This window comes from Chiroxiphia lanceolata, chromosome 31 (assembly GCF_009829145.1).
Source record: "Chiroxiphia lanceolata isolate bChiLan1 chromosome 31, bChiLan1.pri, whole genome shotgun sequence".
Classification (NCBI taxonomy): domain Eukaryota; kingdom Metazoa; phylum Chordata; class Aves; order Passeriformes; family Pipridae; genus Chiroxiphia; species Chiroxiphia lanceolata.
In genome coordinates, this window is record NC_045667.1 from 385811 (window position 1) to 405804 (window position 19994).

Sequence of the window (19994 nt, forward strand, 5' to 3'; positions counted from 1 at the left end):
CACACACACCTGGACATACCTGGGTCCCCACTGAACCCCTCCAGACACCCCCAAACCTCCCGGGTCTCTTCCAGGACCCCCCAACCCAGGGACCTGCCCCCCTCCCCCCCCGCTGGTCTCTCTCAGGACCCCCCAAGATACCCCCAAAATCCCGAGTCGCCCCTGACCCAAGCCCCGCCCCTCCACCAAGCCCCGCCCACCTCTCCGTGGCTCCGCCCCCTCACCTGGTGGCCGCCCCCCTGTGGCTCCTCAGCGCCCCCTGCCGGCCGAGCCGCTCCCGCCGCCGCTCCTGAACCCGGCGGAGCAACTGCGGGGGGGGGACCCCAAAATGGGGGGGGAGACCCTAAATTGGGGGGGGAGACCCCAAAATGGGGGGGGAGACCCCAAATTGGGTGGGAGAGACCCAAAATGGGGAGGGAGACCCCAAAATGGGGGGGGAGACCCCAAAATGGGGGGGAGAGACCCAAAATGAGGGGGGAGACCCCAAAATGAGGGGGGAGACCCAGAATGGGTGGGGAGACCCCAAACTGGGGGCAGAGACCCCAAATTGGGGGTAATTCGGGATCCCCCCCTCCCAAACCCAGGGGAATCCCATGTTGAAGAGGGCTGAGACCCAAGACTTGGGGGAAGGTGAGGGCCCCAAAGTGGGGAGAAACCATAAAATGGAGGGATTGAAACCCCAGAATGGAGGGGACCCCAAATTGGGGGGGGGGGGGGGACACTGAAACCACAAAAGCAGAGTGGAGACAGAAACCCCAAACTTTTGGGGGACAGAAACACAAAATTAGGGCTGGACCCCAAAATGGGGGTGGAACTAAGAAACGAAATGTGGGGAGAACCCCAATAGGACCCCCCCAGGGCAGGGTCACCCCAAGGTGGGTGGGAGGAACCCCCCAGGGGGAGAGGGACCCTGAGGGGGGTGACCCCCCATCTCACCTCGTCCCGTCTCTCAGTGGCCTCATGAATCTTCACCTGTAGCTCCTCTTGCTGGGGGGGGAACAGCACCCATGGGATCCTCCCAGCACCCACAGGACCCCTTCACACCCATGGGACCCCCTCACACCCAGGGGATCCTCCCAGCACCCACAGGACCCCCTCACACCCAGGGGATCCTCCCAGCACCCACAGGATCCTCCCAGCACCCACGGGACCCCCTCACACCCACAGGATCCTCCCAGCACCCACAGGACCCCCTCACACCCATGGGATCCTCCCAGCACTCACGGGATCCCCTCACACCCAGGGGATCCTCCCAGCACCCACGGGACCCCTTCACACCCATGGGACCCCCTCACACCCATGAGACCCCCTCACACCCATGAGACCCCCTCACACTCACAGGATCCTCCTAGCACCCACAGGACCCCCTCACACCCCACAGCACCTATGGAATCTCCTCAGCAGCCATGGGATCCTCCCTGCACCCACGGGACCCCCTCAGGACCCATAGGACCCCCTCACCCCCATACCCTCTCTAACCCACACACAGCCAAGGGACTCCCCCCTGACCCACACTGGCCCCCCAGCCCCCCTTTAGCCACCCCACAGCCCCCATATTCCCACTCCCAGCACCCCCCTACCCATAGGACCCCCCCAGACCCCCAAGCCCTCCCTGTCCCTGCCTGGCCTGGACCCCCAGGGCCCCCCCCACCCATAGGACCCCCCCAGACCCCCCGTACCTGCTGGGTCCGGGCCCCCAGGACTGCCCTGAGCCGCTGCAGCAGCCTCTGCCCCTTCCCCAGCTGGGTGAGGGTGGGGGGCACAGCCCCCTCCAGGGCCCCTAGGGCCCCCCCGTACCCCAACTTCAGCTCCTGCCACCGGCCCCGGGCCTGGGCTGCAGCCTCACCTGGGGGGGCACCTGTCAGACCCCCGGAATGGGGACTCCAAACACCCCCAAAGGGAACCCAAGGACCCCCAACCCCCCCAAAAGAGGGGGACCCCAAACACCACCCCCTGAAATGCGGAGTACCCCAAATAGCCCCAAATGGGAATCCCAAACACCCCCAAAGGGAACCTGGGAACCCCCAGATGGGACCTGGGTGTCCAGGAAACCCCAAACCCCGTCCCAGACTCCCCCATTTTGGCTCTCTCAGCCCCCCCGGAAGAGATCAGGAGGACCCAGGGGAGAGACTCAGGGATCTTTGGGGCTCAGGGGGGACCCAGAGCTTTGGGAAGGGTCGGGGGATTTGGGAGGCTCACACACGCCATGGGCTCAGTTTGGGGTGTCAGGGAGGTTTGCGGGGCTCACACAGGCCCTGGGCTCGGTTTGGGGGGGTCAGGGGACTCACACAGACCCTGGGTTCAGTTTGGGGGGGTCAGGGTTTTTGGGGGTCTCACGGAGGCCGGCGGGGGCCGGGGGCAGCCCCGGGTTCTCGATGACCCCCAGGAGCAGCCGCAGCACCCGGAGCTGGGACAGGAGCAGCTTCTGCTTCCGACGGGTGTCCTGGGGGGGGTTGGGGGGTCAGGGGGAGGTTTAGGGGGTCAGGGGGTCACAGGGGGCACTTTTGTGGGTCAGAGGGAAGTTTCGGGGGGTCAAGGATGGGGAAATGAAGGTTAAAAACAGAAGGTGAAAGGGAGATTTGGAGGGATAATTGGGAGGGTTTGAGGAAAATATGGGGGCCAGAGAGAGGGGCAGAAAACGGGGGGGTCAGGGAAGGTTTGAAGAATAAATGTGGAGGGGGCCAGGGAGGGATTTGGGGGATAAATTTGGGGATCACAGGGAGATTTGGGCCTAAATGGGGGGAGGGGGGGGGCTGTGAGAATTTGGGGGGGGGCATCAAGGGTATGTGAGAATTTGGGGGGGGCATCAAGGGGAGGTTTGGGGGGCAAATAGGGAAGCCAAAAACAGCCGAGGGGGGAATGTGAGTGCTGAGGGGGGTATGGAGGGGCGGGGGGGGTCTCACCACTTGATGTTCCACCAGGACCGGGGCCGGGACATCCCCCTCCTCCTCCTCCAAGGCCAGGGCGGCCTCGAGGGCCGTCAGCACCCTGGGGACACCCGAGGGGACACCCGTGGGCATGGGGGGGACACACCAAGGGACCCCTTAAAGACCCCCGTGAGGATCAGGGGGAGTATCCCAGGGACCCCAGTGGGACCTGGTGACTCCTCAGGGACCCCAATGGGGATCGAGGGGGGACATCCCAGGGACCCCGCCGGGACCCCTTCAGGTCCCGTGAGGACCCAATGACACCTCAGGGACCCTCGTGGGGACGGGGAGGGACCCCCCAGGGACCCCAATGGGCCCCGCAGACGCCTCAGGGATCCCCGGGAGGCCCCGGTAACCCCTCGAGGCCCCCCAGTTGCCCCCGTTCCAAGATGGCGGCGGGGTCCCCTCAAGGGTTCCCGCCATGGGGGGGGTGGGGGGGGGGGTCTCGCGCTCACCCCCCCGCGCGCTCCAGTCGCGCCGCCATCGCCGCCGCACCTTCCCGCGCTCCCGCCTCGCCCGCCCACCCGGCAAAGGTGACCAATCAGCGCCCGCGGCCTGCCCCCTCTGACCAATCACAGCCCGCCGCCTCCCTCAACGACCAATGACCGTCCGGACAAGTCGCATCGCGGCCCCGCCCCACAAAGTGACGGTCAATCGCCGTACGTGGCGAGGACGTCCCGCCCCTCCGTTGCCGTGGAGACGAGACATTAGTCGCCGCCATCTTGGGAGTGGCAGGCTGGGGGCACTGGGTTGTACTGAGAGGCAGTGGCAGGGATCTCTATGCAGTCCAATAGTCTTTATAGGGTCCCAGGGGGTCTCTATGGGGTCCCTCCCCCCAATAACCACACGACTCCTCTTCCCACACCCCCCTTTGGGGGAGGGGCCTTTATTCCCCCCCAATTTGGGGAGCAGGGTGGGGGAGGGGTGTCCCCCAATTTGGGGGGGGTACACACACGACACCCCTCCCCCCACTCATCGCCGCCGCCGCCGCTGCACGAGGGTCCAGCCGTCGGGGGGGGGCGGGGGTGTCCCGCACTCCATCGCCTGGGGGGCAATGACGTCATCAGTGGGATCTCGATGACATAATCAGTGAGACACCCACACCGGTGACCTCACTGCTGCTCCCCCGGGGTTAAACCAGTCCCCTGCTTTAACCAGCCCCTCCCAGTATATCCCAGTCTCCTCCCAGTCCCCTGCCTCCCCCCAGCTCCCTCCCAGTATATCCCAGTCAATCCCAATCCTTGCCCACTTTGATGACATCACCAGTAACCCCTCCCCAATCTGATGATGTCACCACTGCCCTCCCCAAACCAGGGGGTCCCAGCCCCCCTCCCCCAATCCTGGGCATCCCCCCCACCCATGACATCATCAGGGTCCCCATCAATGATGTCATCACCCCCTGAGGTCACACTCCCCTCACCTCTTCCTCCTCTTCCTCCTGCTTGTGGCCAGGGGGTGTCCTGGGGGGGCTCTGGGGTGTCCCGGGGGAGCTCGGGGGGGTCCCGGGGGGGCTCTGGGGGCCCCCCCCGGGCCGGGCCGTGGCCAGGGCGGTGGCCAGGGCAGGGCCCCTTCGGGCCAGAGCCCCCAGGGCTGCCCCCACCCCCACCGTGTCCCCCCCCTGCGCTCGGGAGAACAACGTCAGCAGCTCCCGGCTCACCTGGAATGGGGAAACTGGGATGGACTAGGATGGACTGGGAGCGCCTGGGGATGAACTGGGCTGTACTGGGAGTGCCTGGGGCAGTGCTGGGCAGCTGCTGGGAGGCCCCTGGCCCACACTGGCCCACATTGGTCTGTACTGGTCCCACCTGCTCCAGGCTGCCGTCCTCCACCACGGTGTCGAACTCGTTGTCCATCACCTCAGCCAGGAAATCCTCCACCTCCTCCTGCTCCAGGTCAGCTGGGGGGGCCACGGGGGGGGGGGGGTCACCCCTGTCCCCTCCCCCACTCGGTCCCTCCCCCCCATCCCTGCCTCCCCCGGGGTGGGGGAGGGGCGGCACCCACCGTTCTGGGTGAAGAAATCGAGCAGGGCCGAGCGGAGCCAGGCGGCCTTTTCGGTGCCCTGCGGCCCCCCAAAGCCCTGGGCCACGGCCAACTGGGGGGGACACGAGGACACTCATGGGGACACTCATGTGGACACCCCAGGAGGGACACGGGGGGCCCCCAGCGCTGCCTCTCCCACCCAGATCCCCCCAAATGGCCTCCCCCGTGTGTCCCCCTCCATGTCCCATCGCCCCAGCCTGTCACAGCCGCCCAGTGTCACCCTGTGGGTCGCCCCCGTGTCTCCTCGCAGTGCCACTCGTGTCCCGCTCGTGTCACCTCCAGTGTCCCCCCCTCTCCCCAGGTGACCCTCCCTCACCTGCAGCGCCGCCCACCCCCCCAGCACGGCCCCCACGCCCTCCGCGAACAGCGCCCGGGCCTCCGCCGCGGAGGCCGCCATGACGGCGCTGCGCAGGGCGCGCGGCCGAGCGCCGAGTCACCGATCGGAGCGGGGCCGTCGGGCGACGCCGGAGCCGCCGATGGCGGAGGGGGCGTGGCCATGATGAGGGGCGTGAGCCAAGGGGAGGCGTGGCCAACGCCAGCGTCCGACCGGGACTACAACTCCCGGCAGCCCCCGCGCGACCGCGGTCACGTGACGCGGTGAGGGGCGGGGCCGGCGGGGGGGCAGGGGGGTGATGGGGGGGAAGGGGGGGTCGGGGGGATCTGGGGGCTCGGAGGGGCTGCAGCAGGTGCGGAGGGGGCACGGGGGGGCCGTGGGGGCATAGAGAAGGTTGGGGGGCTATGGGAGGGGCAGCGGGTGTGGGGGGCTCGGGGGCCATGGGGGTGCACGGGGGGCTGCGGGAGGTGGGGGGGCACAGGGGGCTGGGGGGCACAGGAGTAAGATGGAGGCACGGGGGGCACAGGGGGGCTGGGGGCACAGGGGGCTGTGCAGAAGCTGTAGGGGGGTGTAGGGACCCTGGTGGTGTATAAGAGCTGAGGGCAGAGGGGCACACAGGGGCCATGGGGGGCTATGGGTGACACAGAGACTATAGGGGGGCGCAGAGGACAGGAAAGCACGGGGGGCTATAAAGGGGCTATAGAGGGGGCAGGTGCTATAGGAAAGCACGGGGGGCTATAGGGGGGCTATAGGGGGTGCCGGGGAGAGGAAGACACGGGGGTCTATACTGGGGCGCAGGGGTTATAGGAAGGCATGGGGGGCTATAGGGGGGCTATAGGGGGTGCAGGGGATAGGAAGGCACAGGGGGCTATAGAGGGGCTATAGGAGGGCGCAGGAGCTATAGGGGTGGGGGGAAGTTCATGGGGCTATAGGGCCTATGGGGGTGCAGGGAGGCTATAGGGGTTCACAGGGGCTGTTGGGGGGCACACCCCGTGCCTATAGGATCCATAGGGGCTGGAGGGGATGTACAGGGTGGGTCTGGGGACGGGTTGGGGTGGGATGGGGAGGGCTGGGGCACCTACAGCATCCATGAGCGGGTACCTATAACATGACATATACAGGAGGGCAGAAGGGTACCTGTATCATCCGGGGGGGGCACCTCTATCACCCGTAGGAGGTGAGAGGGGCACCTGTAAATACATGGGGGGGGCTGAGGGTACCTATAGGATCCGGGGGGGGGCACCTACAGCATCCATGGGGGTCTGGGGGTACCCATAAGATCCGGGGGGGGGCTGGGGGTACCTATATCATCCATGGGGGGCTGGGGGTACCCATAGGATCCATGGGGGGGGCTGGGGGTACCTATATCATCCATGGGGGGCTGGGGGTACCCATAGGATCCATGGGGGGGGCTGGGGGTACCTATATCATCCATGGGGGGCTGGGGGTACCCATAGGATCCATAGGGGGGTACCCACATCGGAGGGGGAGGGGGCTGCCCCCGGAAGTCCCTCCTCCGGAGGAAGCGCCGCCGGTGTGTGGGGGGGGGGGGGGGCGGGGGATGCTCTCAGCCCCCCCAGACCTCGAGCACCCCCCAATTAACCCCCTGCCTTCCTCAATCAGCCCCTCCCCCCCCGGAATTACCCTCTTTCCCCCCCAACCGAACCCTCTTTGTCTCTCCCCTCCAGGTCCCCCCGCGGGGGCCGGGGGCGGTGACGCGGCCACCGCCGGTGACACCGGGGGTGGGAGTGAGACCCCCGAAAGCGAGGTGACCCCCCCGGACCCCTCACCTGGACCCCCTGAGCCCCTCGCGGCACCTGAATCCCCCCAAAACCTCCCTCCGGACACCTGGACCCCCCCAGACCCCACCGCGGACACCTGAGCCCCTCCCCCCAGACACCTGAGACCCCCCCAAATCCCCTCACCTGGGCCCCCCCTCCCCCCGCGGCACCTGAACCCCCCAAATCCCTCGGACACCTGAACTCCCCTCGGACACCTGAACCCCCCCAACCCCCCACCGCGGGCACGTGACACCTGAAACCCCCCAAATCCCCCTCCCCGGACCCCCCCGGACACCTGAGACGCCCCAAATCCCCCTCCTCGGACCCCCACCCCATAGGAGCACCTGAGCCCCCTCCGCTCCGGGCGGGAGGAGGCTCCCCCCATTGAAGGGGTGGGGGGGTAGTCCCAGCCATGGCCGCCGACCCGGGGGACCCCAAATCCCCCCCCAAATCCCCCCCCCAGTCCCCCCCCAAACGGTTCTTCCGGCACAGCGTGGAGGTGCTGGTGGTGGTGGGGGGGGCCGGGGAGCGGGGGGGGGAGCCCCCCGCGGGGGGGGGCGAGGAGGAGGAGGCCGGGATGAAGGCAGTGGCCACCTCCCCGGGGGGGCGATTCCTCAAGTTCGACGTCGAGCTCGGCCGGGGGGCCTTTAAAACCGTGTTCAAGGGGTTCGACACCGACACCTGGGTGGAGGTGGCCTGGTGTGAGCTCCAGGTGAGAGCCCGGGGGAACACGGGGGGGACAAGGAGGGGACACGGGGGGGCCTGGTGTGAACTCCACGTGAGACCCAAACTGGGGGGGACACAGGGATGTGGATGGGGATGGGAGCTGGTGTGAGAACAGCCCAAAATTGATGATGATGATGATGATACCAGAGTTGGGGCACGGTGACGATGATGACAACAATGATAACGATGACCCTGAAATTTGGAGACGATGATGATGGTGATGATGATGATACTGGAATTGGACAATGATGATGATGATGACAGTGACAATGATGACGATGATGGTGATGGTGGTAACGATGACAACGATGATAATGTTGAGGATGACAATGGTTATAATGATAATGACAATGGTGACAATGATGACCATGATGATAATGACAATGGTGATAATGATGATGGTGATGATGATGGTGACGATGACAGTGATGATGGACAACGATGATGACGATGGCAATGATGACAATGATGACAATGGTGATGGTGGTAACGATGACGATGACAATGACAATGATGATGGTGGACGATGACGATGACAGTGACAATGCTGACAAAGACAATGATGACGACAGTGATGATGATGGTGATGGTGGTAATGATGATAACAGTGATGGGGTGACAATGATGACGATGAGAATGACAATGATGACAACGACAATGATGATGATGATGATGATGGCCATGACAACGATGACAATGACAATGGTGACGATGACAACACTGATGTGATGATAACAATGATGACGACGATAATGATGACAATGACAATGATGACAACGATAATGATGACGATGACAATGACAATGATGATGATGGCAATGATGATGATGATAATGACGATGATGATAATGATGACAATGATGACAATGACGATACCGACAATGATGTTGATGATAATGATGACGATGACAATGATGATGATAATGACAATGATGATGATGACAACGATGATGATGACAATGATGACGGTTACAATGACAATGTTGACAATGATGATACCGACAATGACAATGGTGATGATGATAATGATGACGATAATGCTGACAATGATAATGATGATGATAATGACAATGATGATGATGATAATGATGACAATGACAACACTGACAATGATGATGATGACGATGATGATAATGATGACAATGACAACACTGACAATGATGACGATGACGATGATGATAATGATGACAATGACAACACTGACAATGATGATGATGACGATGATGATAATGATGACAATGATGACAACAGTGATGATGATAACAGTGATGATGGTGACGATGACGATGATGAAGATAACACTGCCAGCCTTCCCCCCAGGACCGGAAGCTGACGAAGGTGGAGCAGCAGCGCTTCAAGGAGGAGGCCGAGATGCTCAAGGGGCTCCAGCACCCGAACATCGTCCGGTTCTACGACTCCTGGGAGTCAACGCTGAGGGGCAAGAAATGCATCGTCCTCGTCACTGAGCTCATGACCTCAGGCACCCTCAAGACGTGAGCGGGGCTGGGGGGGGCTGGGGGGCCACAGGGGGTCTGGGGGGTCACAGGGGGCTCACCCGGCCCCCCCCAGGTACCTGAAGAGGTTCAAGGTGATGAAGCCCAAGGTGCTGCGGAGCTGGTGCCGCCAGATCCTGAAGGGGTTGCAGTTCCTGCACACCAGGACCCCCCCCATCATCCACCGCGACCTCAAGTGTGACAACATCTTCATCACGGGCCCCACTGGCTCCGTCAAGATCGGGGACCTGGGGCTGGCCACGCTCATGAGGACCTCCTTCGCCAAGAGTGTCATCGGTGAGCGCGGGGACCCCGGGGACCAGCGTGGGGACACCTGGGACGATCCGGGGACATCCTGGGACCACCATGGGGACATCCAGGGACCACCATGGGAACATTCTGGGACATCCTGGGACCACCATGGGGACATCCAGGGACCACCATGGGAACATTCTGAGACATCTTGGAACATCCTGGGATCAACTGGGACCACCCTAGGATCACCCTGGGAACATCCTGGGACCCCCAGGACCCCCCAGGACCACCCTGGGACCCCCCAGGCCTCCCCGCCCAGGGTCCTAGGTGCCTGGGACCCACCAAAGACCACCCTGAGACCCTCCTGGGGACCCCCGGGACCACCCTCAGGGGTCATGACCACCTGGGACCCCCAGGACCTCCTGGGACCCACCCAGGGCTCCTGACGCCCCCCTGCTGCCGCAGGGACCCCTGAGTTCATGGCCCCCGAGATGTATGAGGAGCGTTACGACGAGTCCGTGGATGTTTACGCCTTCGGGATGTGCCTGTTGGAGATGGGCACGTCCGAGTACCCCTACTCTGAGTGCCACAACGCCGCCCAGATCTACAGAAAAGTCACCAGTGTGAGACCCCTGAGATCCCTGAACCCCCCCTGAGCCCCCCAGCACCCCCAAACCTCCCTGAGACCCACTCTGACCATCCCCAGTCCTCCTACTCTGAGTGCCACTGCACCACCCAGATCTACAGGAAAGTCACCAGTGTGAGACCCCCAAAACCCCCCTGAGACCCCCAACCCCCCTGGAGACCCCCAAACCTCCCTGAGCCCCCAAACCCTCCCTGATCCCCCAAGCCCCCCTTTCTCCCCCCCAGGGCATCAAGCCGGCGAGTCTGCACAAGGTTCGGGACCCCGAGGTGAAGGAGCTCATCGAGGGCTGCATCCGGCAGAACCGGGACGAGAGGTGGGACCCCCGGGACCCCCAGGGGACCCCCTGGGCCTGAGCCTCCTCCCTGGGACTCCCCGGGGCTGCAACCAGCAGAACCGGGACGAGAGGTGAGACCCCCCCCTGGAACCCCCAAGGCTGATCCCCCCCCAATCCCAGGCTCTCCATCCGGGACCTCCTGGCACACTCGTTCTTCGCCGAGGACACGGGGCTGAGGGTGGAACTGGCCGAGGACCCCGGGGGTCCCGACCCCGCCCTGGCCCTGCGGCTCCGCGTCGAGGACCCCAAGAAGCTCAAGGGGAAGCACAAGGACAACGAGGCCATCGAGTTCAGCTTCGACCTGGACACCGACGACCCCGACGAGGTGGCCCAGGAGATGGTGAGGGGGGACCCAAAACCCCCTTGGGGGGACCCCGAATACCCTTGAGGGTGATCCAAAACCCCTCTGGGGACCCCCCCCAAACTCTCCTCAAAGTCAATGAACCTCCAGAATTACCCTGAAGCCAAAGGTTGGTGACTCAAGCTCAGCTGGAGCCCCCCAAAGCCACTGACACCCCAAAATCCACCCATGAACTCCATGGTTGGTCCCTCAATCCCCCCTCGAGCCCCTCCCAAAGCCATCGAGTCCCCAAATTCCCCCCTGAAACCTCCAGTTGGCCCCTGGGACGGGACCCCCAACACCACCAGCTCTGGAGGTCCCCTCACCCGGCCCCCCCGATGCCCCCCCAGGTGAGATCTGGGTTCTTCCACGAGAGCGACTCCAAGGCCGTGGCCAAATCCATCCGGGACCGGCTGGTGCTGGTGCGGAGGGCGCGGGAGCGGCGCCCGGGGGGATCCCGGGGGGGCCCCGAGAACGAGGACCCTGAGGTGGATCAGCACGTCAGGCAGCAGCTGCTGGGGCAGCAGCCCCCAAACAACGGTGAGACCCCCAAACTGCCCCCCCAACAGTGAGACCCCCAAAGTGAACCCCCAACTGTGAGAACCCCAAAGTGAACCCCCAACCGTGAGACCCCCAAAACTGCCCCCCCTCAACGGTGAGACCCCCAAAGTGAACCCCCAACAGTGAGACCCCCAAAACTGACCCCCATGACAGTGAGACCCCCAAAACTGCCCCCCCTCAACGGTGAGACCCCCAAAGTGAACCCCCAACCGTGAGACCCCCAAAGTGACCCTCCCCAACAGTGAGACCCCCAAAATTGACACTCCCCCAAGAGTGAGACCCCCAAAATTGACCCCATGACAGTGAGACCCCCAAACAACCCTCCCAATGGTGAGACCCCCAAATGTGTCCCCCCAATGGTGAGATCCCAAAACCTGACCCCCAAAACTGCCCCCCCCAATGGTGAGACCCCCAAATAACCCCCCCCCAGTGACCCCCCCAATTGCTCCCCACAGCCGAGGGGCTCCCAGAGAACGGACCCCCCCCGGAAGTCACCGGGACCCCCCTGGAGGTCACCGGAGCCCCCCTGGACCCCCAGGGCTCAGCAGGGCCCCCCCCGGTAAGTCCCTGTCACACTCCGGTGGGGCTCCAGGCCATGGGACCCCCCCAGCACTGCCCCCCTGTCCCACAGGTGCCCCCCGGGGCCGAGGGGACATCGGGGGACGTCGCCGGAGGGGTCCCGGCACAGCCCCCTGAGGGGGATGTCGGGGTCACCCCCCTGCAGGTGGCACCGGGGGCACCGGGGCCGGGGGTGGCACTGGGGGTGACACCGGCTCCGGAAACGCCACCGGGCCTGGGGATGCCACCGCCCCAAGGGATGCCCCTGGGACCAGGAGCGTTGTCGGGTCTGGAAGTGTCACCAGCTCCAGCGATGGCACCGGCTCTGGGGGTGGCACCAGCTCCAGCAGTGCCACCAGCCCAAGTGATGCCACCAGCTCCAGCAGTGCCACCAGCCCAAGTGATGCCACCAGCTCCAGGAGTGCCACCTCCAGCTGGGATACCGCCAGCTCTGGGAGTGCCACCAGGTCCAGCGGTGCCACCAGCCCACGGGATGCCACCGACTCTGGAGGTGGCACTGGGTCTGGGAGTGTCACCAGCCCCAGGGGTGCCACCCCCGGCTGTGATGCCACCACAGTTGGTCCCCATTGTGCAGCTGCAGCCGGTCCCTGGGATGCCACCAACAGTCCCCGGGATGGCACCAGCAGTCCCCGGGATGGCACCAACAGTCCCAGTGATGGCACCAGGTCCAGGGGTGTCACCATGCCCAGTGATACTCCCAGGTCCAGGGGTACCACCACAGCCCGTCCCCACCGTGCAGCCACAGCTGGTGGCAGGGATGTCACTGGCTCCAGGGATGCCACCAGCCATGGGGATGTCACCAGCCTTGGGGGTGCAACCAGCCCTGAGGGTGCCACTGGGTACAGGGATGCCACCAGTTGTGGGGATGCCACCAGCTCCAGGAGTACCACCAACCCCAGCAATGGCCACGGGGATGCCACCAGCTCCAGAGATGCCACCACTGTCTGTGATGCCACCAGCCCAAGGAATGCCACCTCCACTCATGATACCACCAGCTCCAGAGATGCCACCACCGTCCCCGATGCCACTGGCCATGGGGATGTCAACAGTCCAAGGGATGCCACCAACTGCTGGGATACCACCAGCTCCAGAGGTGCCACCTCCATCTGTGATGCCACCAGCCATGGGGATGTCACCAGCCCTGGGGGTGCCACCAACCCAAGGGATGCCACTTCCATGTGTGATGCCACCAGCTCCCCTGATGCCACCGGTCCCAGGGATACCACCAGCAGTTGGGATGCCACCGGTGCAGGGGATGCCACCAGCTCCTGAGATGCCACCTCCAGCCGTGATGCCTCCAGCCCCAGGGATGCCACCAGTGCAGGGGGTGCCACCAGCTCCAGAGGTGCCACCTCTATCTGTGATGCCACCGACCCCACAGATGCCACCACCAGCCATGGGGGTGTCACCGGCCCCAGAGATGCCACCACCATCTGTGGTGCCACCGGCCCCGGGGGTGCCACCAACTGTGGGGACATCACCAGCCCTGGGGGTGCCCCCCGTGCCAGCAGGTGCCCCCCCCGAGGCTGCCATGCTGCTCTGTGTCCCCGACGTCCCCGATGTCCCCAACGTCCTGGATGTCCCCGATGTCCCCAAAGCGGAGCGGCCCCGGCAGCGCCGCCCGTCCTGCGCCCGCAGCCCCCGGTTCCAGCTCACGGTGCTGCAGGTCAGGGGGCCTTGGGGGGTCCCGGGGGGTCGGGGGGGCACAGGGGCCCCCCTCACAGTGTCCCCCCCCAGGTGTCCTCGCGCGGTGACAACACGGTGGAGTGTCAGCTGGAGACCCACGACAGCAAGATGGTGACGTTCCGCTTCGACGCCGACGGGGACGCACCCGAGGACATCGCCTGCTACATGGTGACCCCCAGCCTGGGACCCCTGACCTCTGACCCCCCCATTTGTGACCCCCCAATCTGTGTCCTCCAATCCCTGCCCCCCCCAATCCATGCCCCCCAATCCATGTCCCCCCCAGTGTGTCCCCCCCAATCCTTGTGGCTCCCTTTGATCCCTGTCCCTCCCAATCCCGTGTCCCCCCTTTAATCCCTGTCCGCCTCAATACCGTGTCCCCCCCAATCCCGTGTCCCCCCTTTAATCCCTGTCCCCCCAATCCCCCCCACAGGTCGAGGACAATTTCCTGCTGGAGGGGGAGCGGGACAAGTTCGTGCAGGAGCTCAAGGCCATCGTGGCCCAGGCCCGGGAGCTCCTCGGGACCCCCCCGCAGGACCCCCAGGTGACCCCACCCCGACCCCCCCAGGCTCACCCGGACCCCCCCAGCCTCCCCTCCCCACTGACCCCCCAAACGTGTCTCCTCAGGTGGGACCCCCAGAGCCGGCAGGGGGGGGTGAGTAGTGGGGGAGGGGTGGGGGGGGCTGGGGTCATCCCCCACCCCCCTGACCCCTCCCCTCATCCCCCCCAGGGGAAGGACCCCCCCAATCGTCCCCCGTGGGGCGCTGGAGGTTCTGCATCAACCAAACCATCCGGAACCGGGAGCCCACCGGTGGGTCCGGGGGGACACGGGGGGGAACATGGACCCCCAGCACTGGGGGGTGTCCCCCACCCCCCCTGACTGTGGTGTCCCCTCCCCACAGGCCCCGGGGGACCCCCCCCTGCCCGCAGAGACCTGGGCATGGCCCGGGGGGGGCCCACGGACACGGCCCCGGATCCTGAGAGTCCCCAGGGACAGGGGGCAACTGTCCCCAAACCTGGTGACCCGGGGGGGCCCCAGGGACAGGGAACAAGTGTCCCTGACCCAGGTGGCCCCCAGGGACAGGGAACAGTTGTCACTGTCCCCCAGGAGGTGGCTGAGCCCACGGCGATGGTCCCCAAGCCCCAAGTGCTGGGGGTCCCCAGCCCCTCAGAGCAGGAGGGTCCTGGACCCCCTGATGGGACTGTCCCCAAAGTAGAGACCCCCAGCCCTGGGGACCCGGCCCTGGGTGACCCCCAGGGACAGGGATCAGGTGTCACCAGCCCTGGGGGACAGGAGGGACCCCCGGAGCTGGAGATGCCCCCAGGACCTCCAGGGACCATTGACACAGGACCCCCAGGGGACCCCCCAGGACAGGGGCCAGTTGTCATGGGACCCCCAGGCCCAGGGGACCCCCAAGGACGGGGGACAATTGTCACCAGCGTTTGGGGTCAGGAGGGACCCCCGGAATCGGAGGTGAGTGACACCACCTGCCCCCCCCCCCAAGACCTGGAGACCCCCAGGGACATCCCCAAACCCCCAGCCCTGGGTGTCCCCAAACCCCAAGACCCCAAAGTCCCCCAAACCCAAAGGCCCAAGCCCTCAATGTTCCCCAACCCCAAGATCTCAGTGTCCCCCAAATCCTCAACCCCAAGACCTTCCTGACCCCCAAACCCCAACCCTTGGTGTCCCCAAAGCCCCCCCCCAGTGTCCCCCCATCCCCCAACTGCCCATTCCCACAGGTGATCCCACATCCCCCAATGTCCCTGTTCCCACATCCCCCAATGTCCCCGATCCCACAGGTGATCCCACATCCCCCATGTCCCTGTCCCCACATCCCCCCGTGTCCCTGTCCCCACAGGAGCCCTGCTGCCCCCCCGCCCGCCCCCCGCCCGGGGGGGGCTCGTTCCCGCTGGGTCTCTGCCCCCGCCTGCGCAGCCCCTCCAGGAAGGGGTGGGGGCGGCGCCTCAAGAGCTGGGCCCGGCGCCTGCGGCCCCCCCCCGCCGGGGGGGGGGACCCTAAAGCAGGTACGGGCACCCCCCTGCCCTGGGACCCCCGTGTGTGGGACCCCAGAGACCCCTCATGGCCCCCCAGTAACCCCCTCCTCTCCCACAGAGGAGCCGGAGGAACTCGGGGACCCCCCCCAGGGGGAAAACTGCCAGGTGGGTGTTTGGGACCCCCCAGACTGCCCCAAAAATCCACAGGGATGCCAAATCTGCCCCGAGCCCCTAAAACTGCCCCACAACCCCCCCAAACTGTCCCAAGGGACCCCAGAACTACCCCAGAGACCCCCCAGACTGCCCCAGGGACCCCCAGAACTACCCCAGGGACCCCCAGGCTTTCTCAAGGGACCTGCAACTGCCCCAGGGGCACCAAATCTGCCCCTGGCCCCCTAAAACTGCCCCAGGGACCCCAAAACTACCCCAGAGAGCCCCCAACTGCCCCAGGGACCCCAAATTACTCCCAGGGCCCCCCCAAGCCCCCTCCGCACTCCCACCCCCTCTCACCCCTCTGCCCCCCCCTGCAGCCGCCCCCCGACCCCGAGGAGGGGGACTCGGGGGGCCCCAGCTCGGGCAGTGAGAGCGGGGGGGTGGGGGGGCCCCCGCACCCCCCCGGGGCCCCCCCGCGCCCCCCCGGGCCCCCCAAGACCCCCCAGACCCCCCTGAGCAGCGACGGGGACTCGGAGCCCGAGGACGGGGCCCTGCGGGAGCAGCTCCGGAGCCTCCGGGACAAGTGAGAGGGGGACTGGGGGGCACGGGGGGATTGGGGGGCTGGGGGGGCTCGGGGGGTCAATGGGGGGGTCTGGGTGGGTCGATGGGGGGCTATAAATGGGGGGCACGTGTGAAGGGGTGTGGGGAGCACAAGGGGGGGGACACACGGAGGGTCTGAATGGGGGGAGGTGGGGGTGCGTGGGGGAGTGTGTTTGGATGTGGGTGTGGGTGTGGGGGGGGGGCTTTGGGGGGCTCCCTCGACTCCCCCTGACCCCTCAAAGCCTGACCCCCCCAACCCTCCCAGATCCCCAGCCCCCCCGAACCCCCCACCAGCTCCCCCCGACCCCCCCTGTCCCCCCGCCCCCCCGACCTCCCCGTACCCCCCTGTACCCCTCAGCCCCTCCCTTGCCCCCCCTTGCCTCCCCTTGCCCCTCAGTCCCCCTTGACCCCTCCTGACCCCCCGTGCCCCCTCTGACCCCCCCTGACCCCCCGTGCCCCCCCTGACCCCCCTTACCCCCTCTGCCCCCCCCTGCCTCCCCTGCCCCTCCCTGACCCCCCGTGCCCCCCAGGCACACGCGGGAGGTGCTGGAGCTGCGGGCGCGGCAGGACCGGGAGCTGCGGGAGCTGCTGCGGAGGCTCCGCGGGGACCTCCCGGAACGGACCCCCCCACACCCCCACCCCCAGCACGGCCCGGGGGGGTCCCCGAGGAGGCTCCGGGGGGCCCGGGCCCGGGGGAGGGGCCGGGGGGGGGCCCCGACAGGTTTGGGGGGGACACGGGGGGGGTTTGGGGTCATGGACAAGGGGGGAGGGCTGAGGGGAGGGGGATGCAAAGGAGGGTTGGGGGTCATCGGTGGGGGGGTTGGGGGGTGGAGAGGGGGGTTTGGGGTATGGGGGGGTTCAGGCAATGGGGTCTGGGGAATAAAGGGGGGTTTAAGGGTATGGGGGGGTTGGGGACTGTAAGGGGGGCTTGGGGGGCAGGGAGGGATTTTGGGGTACAGGGAGAGGCGATTTGGGTTGCCCCACGTTCTGGAAGTGTGTTTTGGGGTGCCGGGGTGGCTTTTGGGGTGCAGAGGGAGGTTTTGGGGTGCAGGGGTGGGCTGAGGCTCGGGGAGGGGTTTTGGGGTGCAGGGGGCCTTTAGGATGCTCTGCAAAGGGATTTTGGGGTCTGAGGGGTTTCGGGGGCTCTGGGGAGGGAATTTGGGGGGTCCAGGTGGGATCTGGGACACCCTCCATAACCCAGGGATTTCTGGGTTTCCCCCACAGGCCCCTCGACCCCCCCAGCTCCCCTGAAGCCCCCCCCGGCCCCCCCAGAAAAGGGGCTTTTCACGGACGACCTGCACAGGCTGGTGGACGAGTGGGTGCAGGACACGGCCCGGGCACAGGTGGGGGATTTGGGGGGCTGGGGGGGCCCAGGACCTAAACTCCTCTTTAGGGGGGCTGGGGGGGCCCTGCAACCCCTTTTTGGGGGGTTAGGGGGATTCCAATACCTAAACACCCCCGTTTTGAGGGGCTGGGAGGGTCCCCAATACCAATTTTAGGGGGCTGGGGTGTCTCGTGCCCCGTTTTGGGGGTTCTCAATATCTGAATCCCCCTTTCCCCCCTCCAGGGAACCTCGTCGTGGGTCTCGACCCTTCGTGGCACTCGCGGGACCCCCCAAAAATGGGGGGAGCTGCCCCCCCCCAAACCCAACCTCCCTCCGGGGGCTGAGTGAGGGGGGGCCCCAAAAACCACTGTGTCCCCTCCGCCCACATCCCCCCATTCCACCCCAACCCCCCTGATTTTGGGTCGTGTCCCCCCCCCGCACGGGCTCATCCCAATTTGGCTCCTGAGTCACTTTGTTTCACCCCCTGAGTCCCTTGGTTTGACCCCCTGGAGGGTGACCCCAGATTTCCAGCCCCAAAATCGCCTCATTACACCCCAAAACTCCCCTTTTTGGGGGCCCAACTCCCTCCCATGGTGTGACCTTACCTTTGGCCCAAAATTGCCTTATTTTGCCCCCAAAATACCCCTTTTTTGCTCCCTCCAGATTGAATCCCTTATTTTGGCCCCAAATCACTGTATTTTACCCCATTTTTTAGGTCACTCCCCCTTTTCACCCTTCCCCCCAGGTGACCCCACTTTCTGATTCCCAAAATCCCCTCATTTCACCTCAAAACCCCCCTTTTTTTGGGCCTTCCCCCTCTGCATGAGGTGACCCCAATTTTTAGCCCCCAAATCACCTCGTTTCAGCCACAAACTCCCTTTTTTGTGGCCTTTTCCATCCTTCCCTGATGTGACCCCACTTTTCACCCCCAAAATCTCTTAATTTCACCCCAATCCCCCTTTTTTGGACCTATTTCCCTTTTTTTACATCTCCCCCAGGACATGATGCCACTTTTTACCCCCAAAATTACATTATTTCACCTCAAACATCTCCTTTCAGGGCCTTCCCTTCCACCCCCCCGATGTGACCCCACTTTTCAGCCCCAAAATCTCATTTCACCCCAAACCCCCTTTTTTGGGTTTGTCCCTGCTTTTGTCCCCACCATGAGTTGACCCCAATTTTTAGCCCACAAATGGCCTCATTTCGCCCCAAAACACCAACAGTTGACCCCCAACCCTTCCCTCACCCCCTCATTTGTCCCCAAATCCCTCAGTTTGCCCCCAAAGACCCCCCAGACTCGCTATTTTCACCCCAAACCCCATCACAGGCCTGGAATCCCCCTTAACGCAGCCACGGGAGAGGGGAACTGGCCCTACTGGTTTTACTGGTGTGTTGTCCCTCCCCCCACTGGTCGTGCTGGTGCCATCGCCCCTCCCCCCCCCCCCTTTCCCCCCACAGCCGAATTTTGGGTCATTTCTTGTGTTTTCCTCTCATCCCCCTCCCCCCTTCGCCAGCCAGTGAAATCACGGGTGTTCCGCTTCGAGGGGGTGGGGAGGGCGTTTGACTGGGGAGGGGGAAGTTGTTATAAATTGTTATAAAGTGTGGAAAAAAAACCTCTTAAAAATCGAGAAATAAAACCCGCGCGCCACACCCAAGATGGCGGCTCGGCGCCACACCCAAGATGGCGACCGCGCTTGCCACACTCAAGATGGCGGCGGTGCCGCTCCCAAAATGGCGGCCACGCCCTCCCCAAGATGGCGGCGCGGCCTCCCCAAGATGGCGCCGGGGCCCCGCCCCCGCCCTCCCCGTTTCCGCGTTTGAATAAAACTTTTCCCGGGCGCCCCAAGCGCGCAGAGGCCGCTGCGGCGGAGCCGGAGCTGGGCCCGGGCCCCCAGCGGCGGCGGACACCGCGCGGAGCCGGAGGAGCGGCCGCGGGAGGCGCTCAGGCCGCGCCGCGCTGAGGCCTAGGCGGGAGCTGGCGGTGGGGGGGGCGCGGGCCTCGCGGAGTCCCGCAGGCCGCGAGGGAGTTTGGGGGGATTCGGGGGGTCCCACGGGCCGCTGAGGGATCCCACAGGCTTTAGGGGGGGGTGTGTGAGGCGTTTGGGGGGTCTTGTGGGCCTTTGGAGGGGGCCGAAAGGCTTTGGGGGGTCCTGTGGCCTTTGGGGGGTCTTGTGGGATGTTGGGGGGGTTCGCGGGCCTTTGGGGGGGTCTCTAAAGCCTTTA

General features: G+C 65.2%; 2 protein-coding genes and 1 long non-coding RNA gene across 4 annotated transcripts; 2 read left to right on the forward strand and 1 right to left on the reverse strand.

The window, feature by feature from the left end:
- Positions 1–3783: 3783 nt before the first annotated feature.
- On the reverse strand, positions 3784–5392 carry TSR2 (TSR2 ribosome maturation factor). 2 transcript variants are annotated; one of them, XM_032713782.1, is made up of 5 exons: positions 5284–5392; positions 4929–5019; positions 4733–4824; positions 4348–4584; positions 3784–3971 (listed from the first exon to the last, which is right to left on the reverse strand). In XM_032713782.1, the coding sequence occupies exons 1-5, from the start codon at positions 5362–5364 to the stop codon at positions 3900–3902; spliced, it is 573 nt and encodes a 190-aa protein (XP_032569673.1). In that variant the 5' UTR covers positions 5365–5392; the 3' UTR covers positions 3784–3899. The 2 variants fall into 2 exon arrangements, with proteins under 2 accessions (XP_032569673.1, XP_032569674.1); XM_032713783.1 differs by lacking the exon at positions 4348–4584.
- A 1946-nt stretch (positions 5393–7338) lies between these two features.
- WNK3 (WNK lysine deficient protein kinase 3) lies at positions 7339–19739 on the forward strand. The gene is made up of 21 exons (XM_032713697.1): positions 7339–7794; positions 9129–9301; positions 9378–9598; positions 10022–10179; positions 10427–10515; positions 10657–10876; positions 11227–11416; positions 11893–11996; positions 12069–13682; positions 13754–13870; positions 14133–14243; positions 14327–14354; positions 14430–14510; positions 14602–15173; positions 15559–15724; positions 15813–15859; positions 16225–16430; positions 16978–17168; positions 17672–17790; positions 18015–18115; positions 19619–19739. The coding sequence occupies exons 1-21, from the start codon at positions 7495–7497 to the stop codon at positions 19737–19739; spliced, it is 4929 nt and encodes a 1642-aa protein (XP_032569588.1). The 5' UTR covers positions 7339–7494.
- On the forward strand, positions 17134–18797 carry LOC116779878. The gene is made up of 3 exons (XR_004354225.1): positions 17134–17168; positions 17672–17790; positions 18015–18797. It is a non-coding gene; the product is annotated as an uncharacterized LOC116779878 (long non-coding RNA).
- Positions 19740–19994: the final 255 nt, after the last annotated feature.

Excerpts from the sequence above, each read along its gene's own strand:
- WNK3 (XM_032713697.1), top strand. The coding sequence starts at position 7,495 with ATGGCCGCCGACCCGGGGGACCCCAAATCCCCCCCCAAATCCCCCCCC. Across the intron at positions 13,683-13,753 it reads TCCAGCTCACGGTGCTGCAG|GTGTCCTCGCGCGGTGACAA; the intron begins GTCAGGGGGCCT and ends GTCCCCCCCCAG. Across the intron at positions 16,431-16,977 it reads CTCCGGAGCCTCCGGGACAA|GCACACGCGGGAGGTGCTGG; the intron begins GTGAGAGGGGGA and ends CGTGCCCCCCAG.
- TSR2 (XM_032713782.1), bottom strand. The coding sequence starts at position 5,364 with ATGGCGGCCTCCGCGGCGGAGGCCCGGGCGCTGTTCGCGGAGGGCGTG. Across the intron at positions 5,020-5,283 it reads GGGGGTGGGCGGCGCTGCAG|TTGGCCGTGGCCCAGGGCTT; the intron begins GTGAGGGAGGGT and ends TGTCCCCCCCAG. Across the intron at positions 4,585-4,732 it reads AGGACGGCAGCCTGGAGCAG|GTGAGCCGGGAGCTGCTGAC; the intron begins GTGGGACCAGTA and ends TCCCCATTCCAG.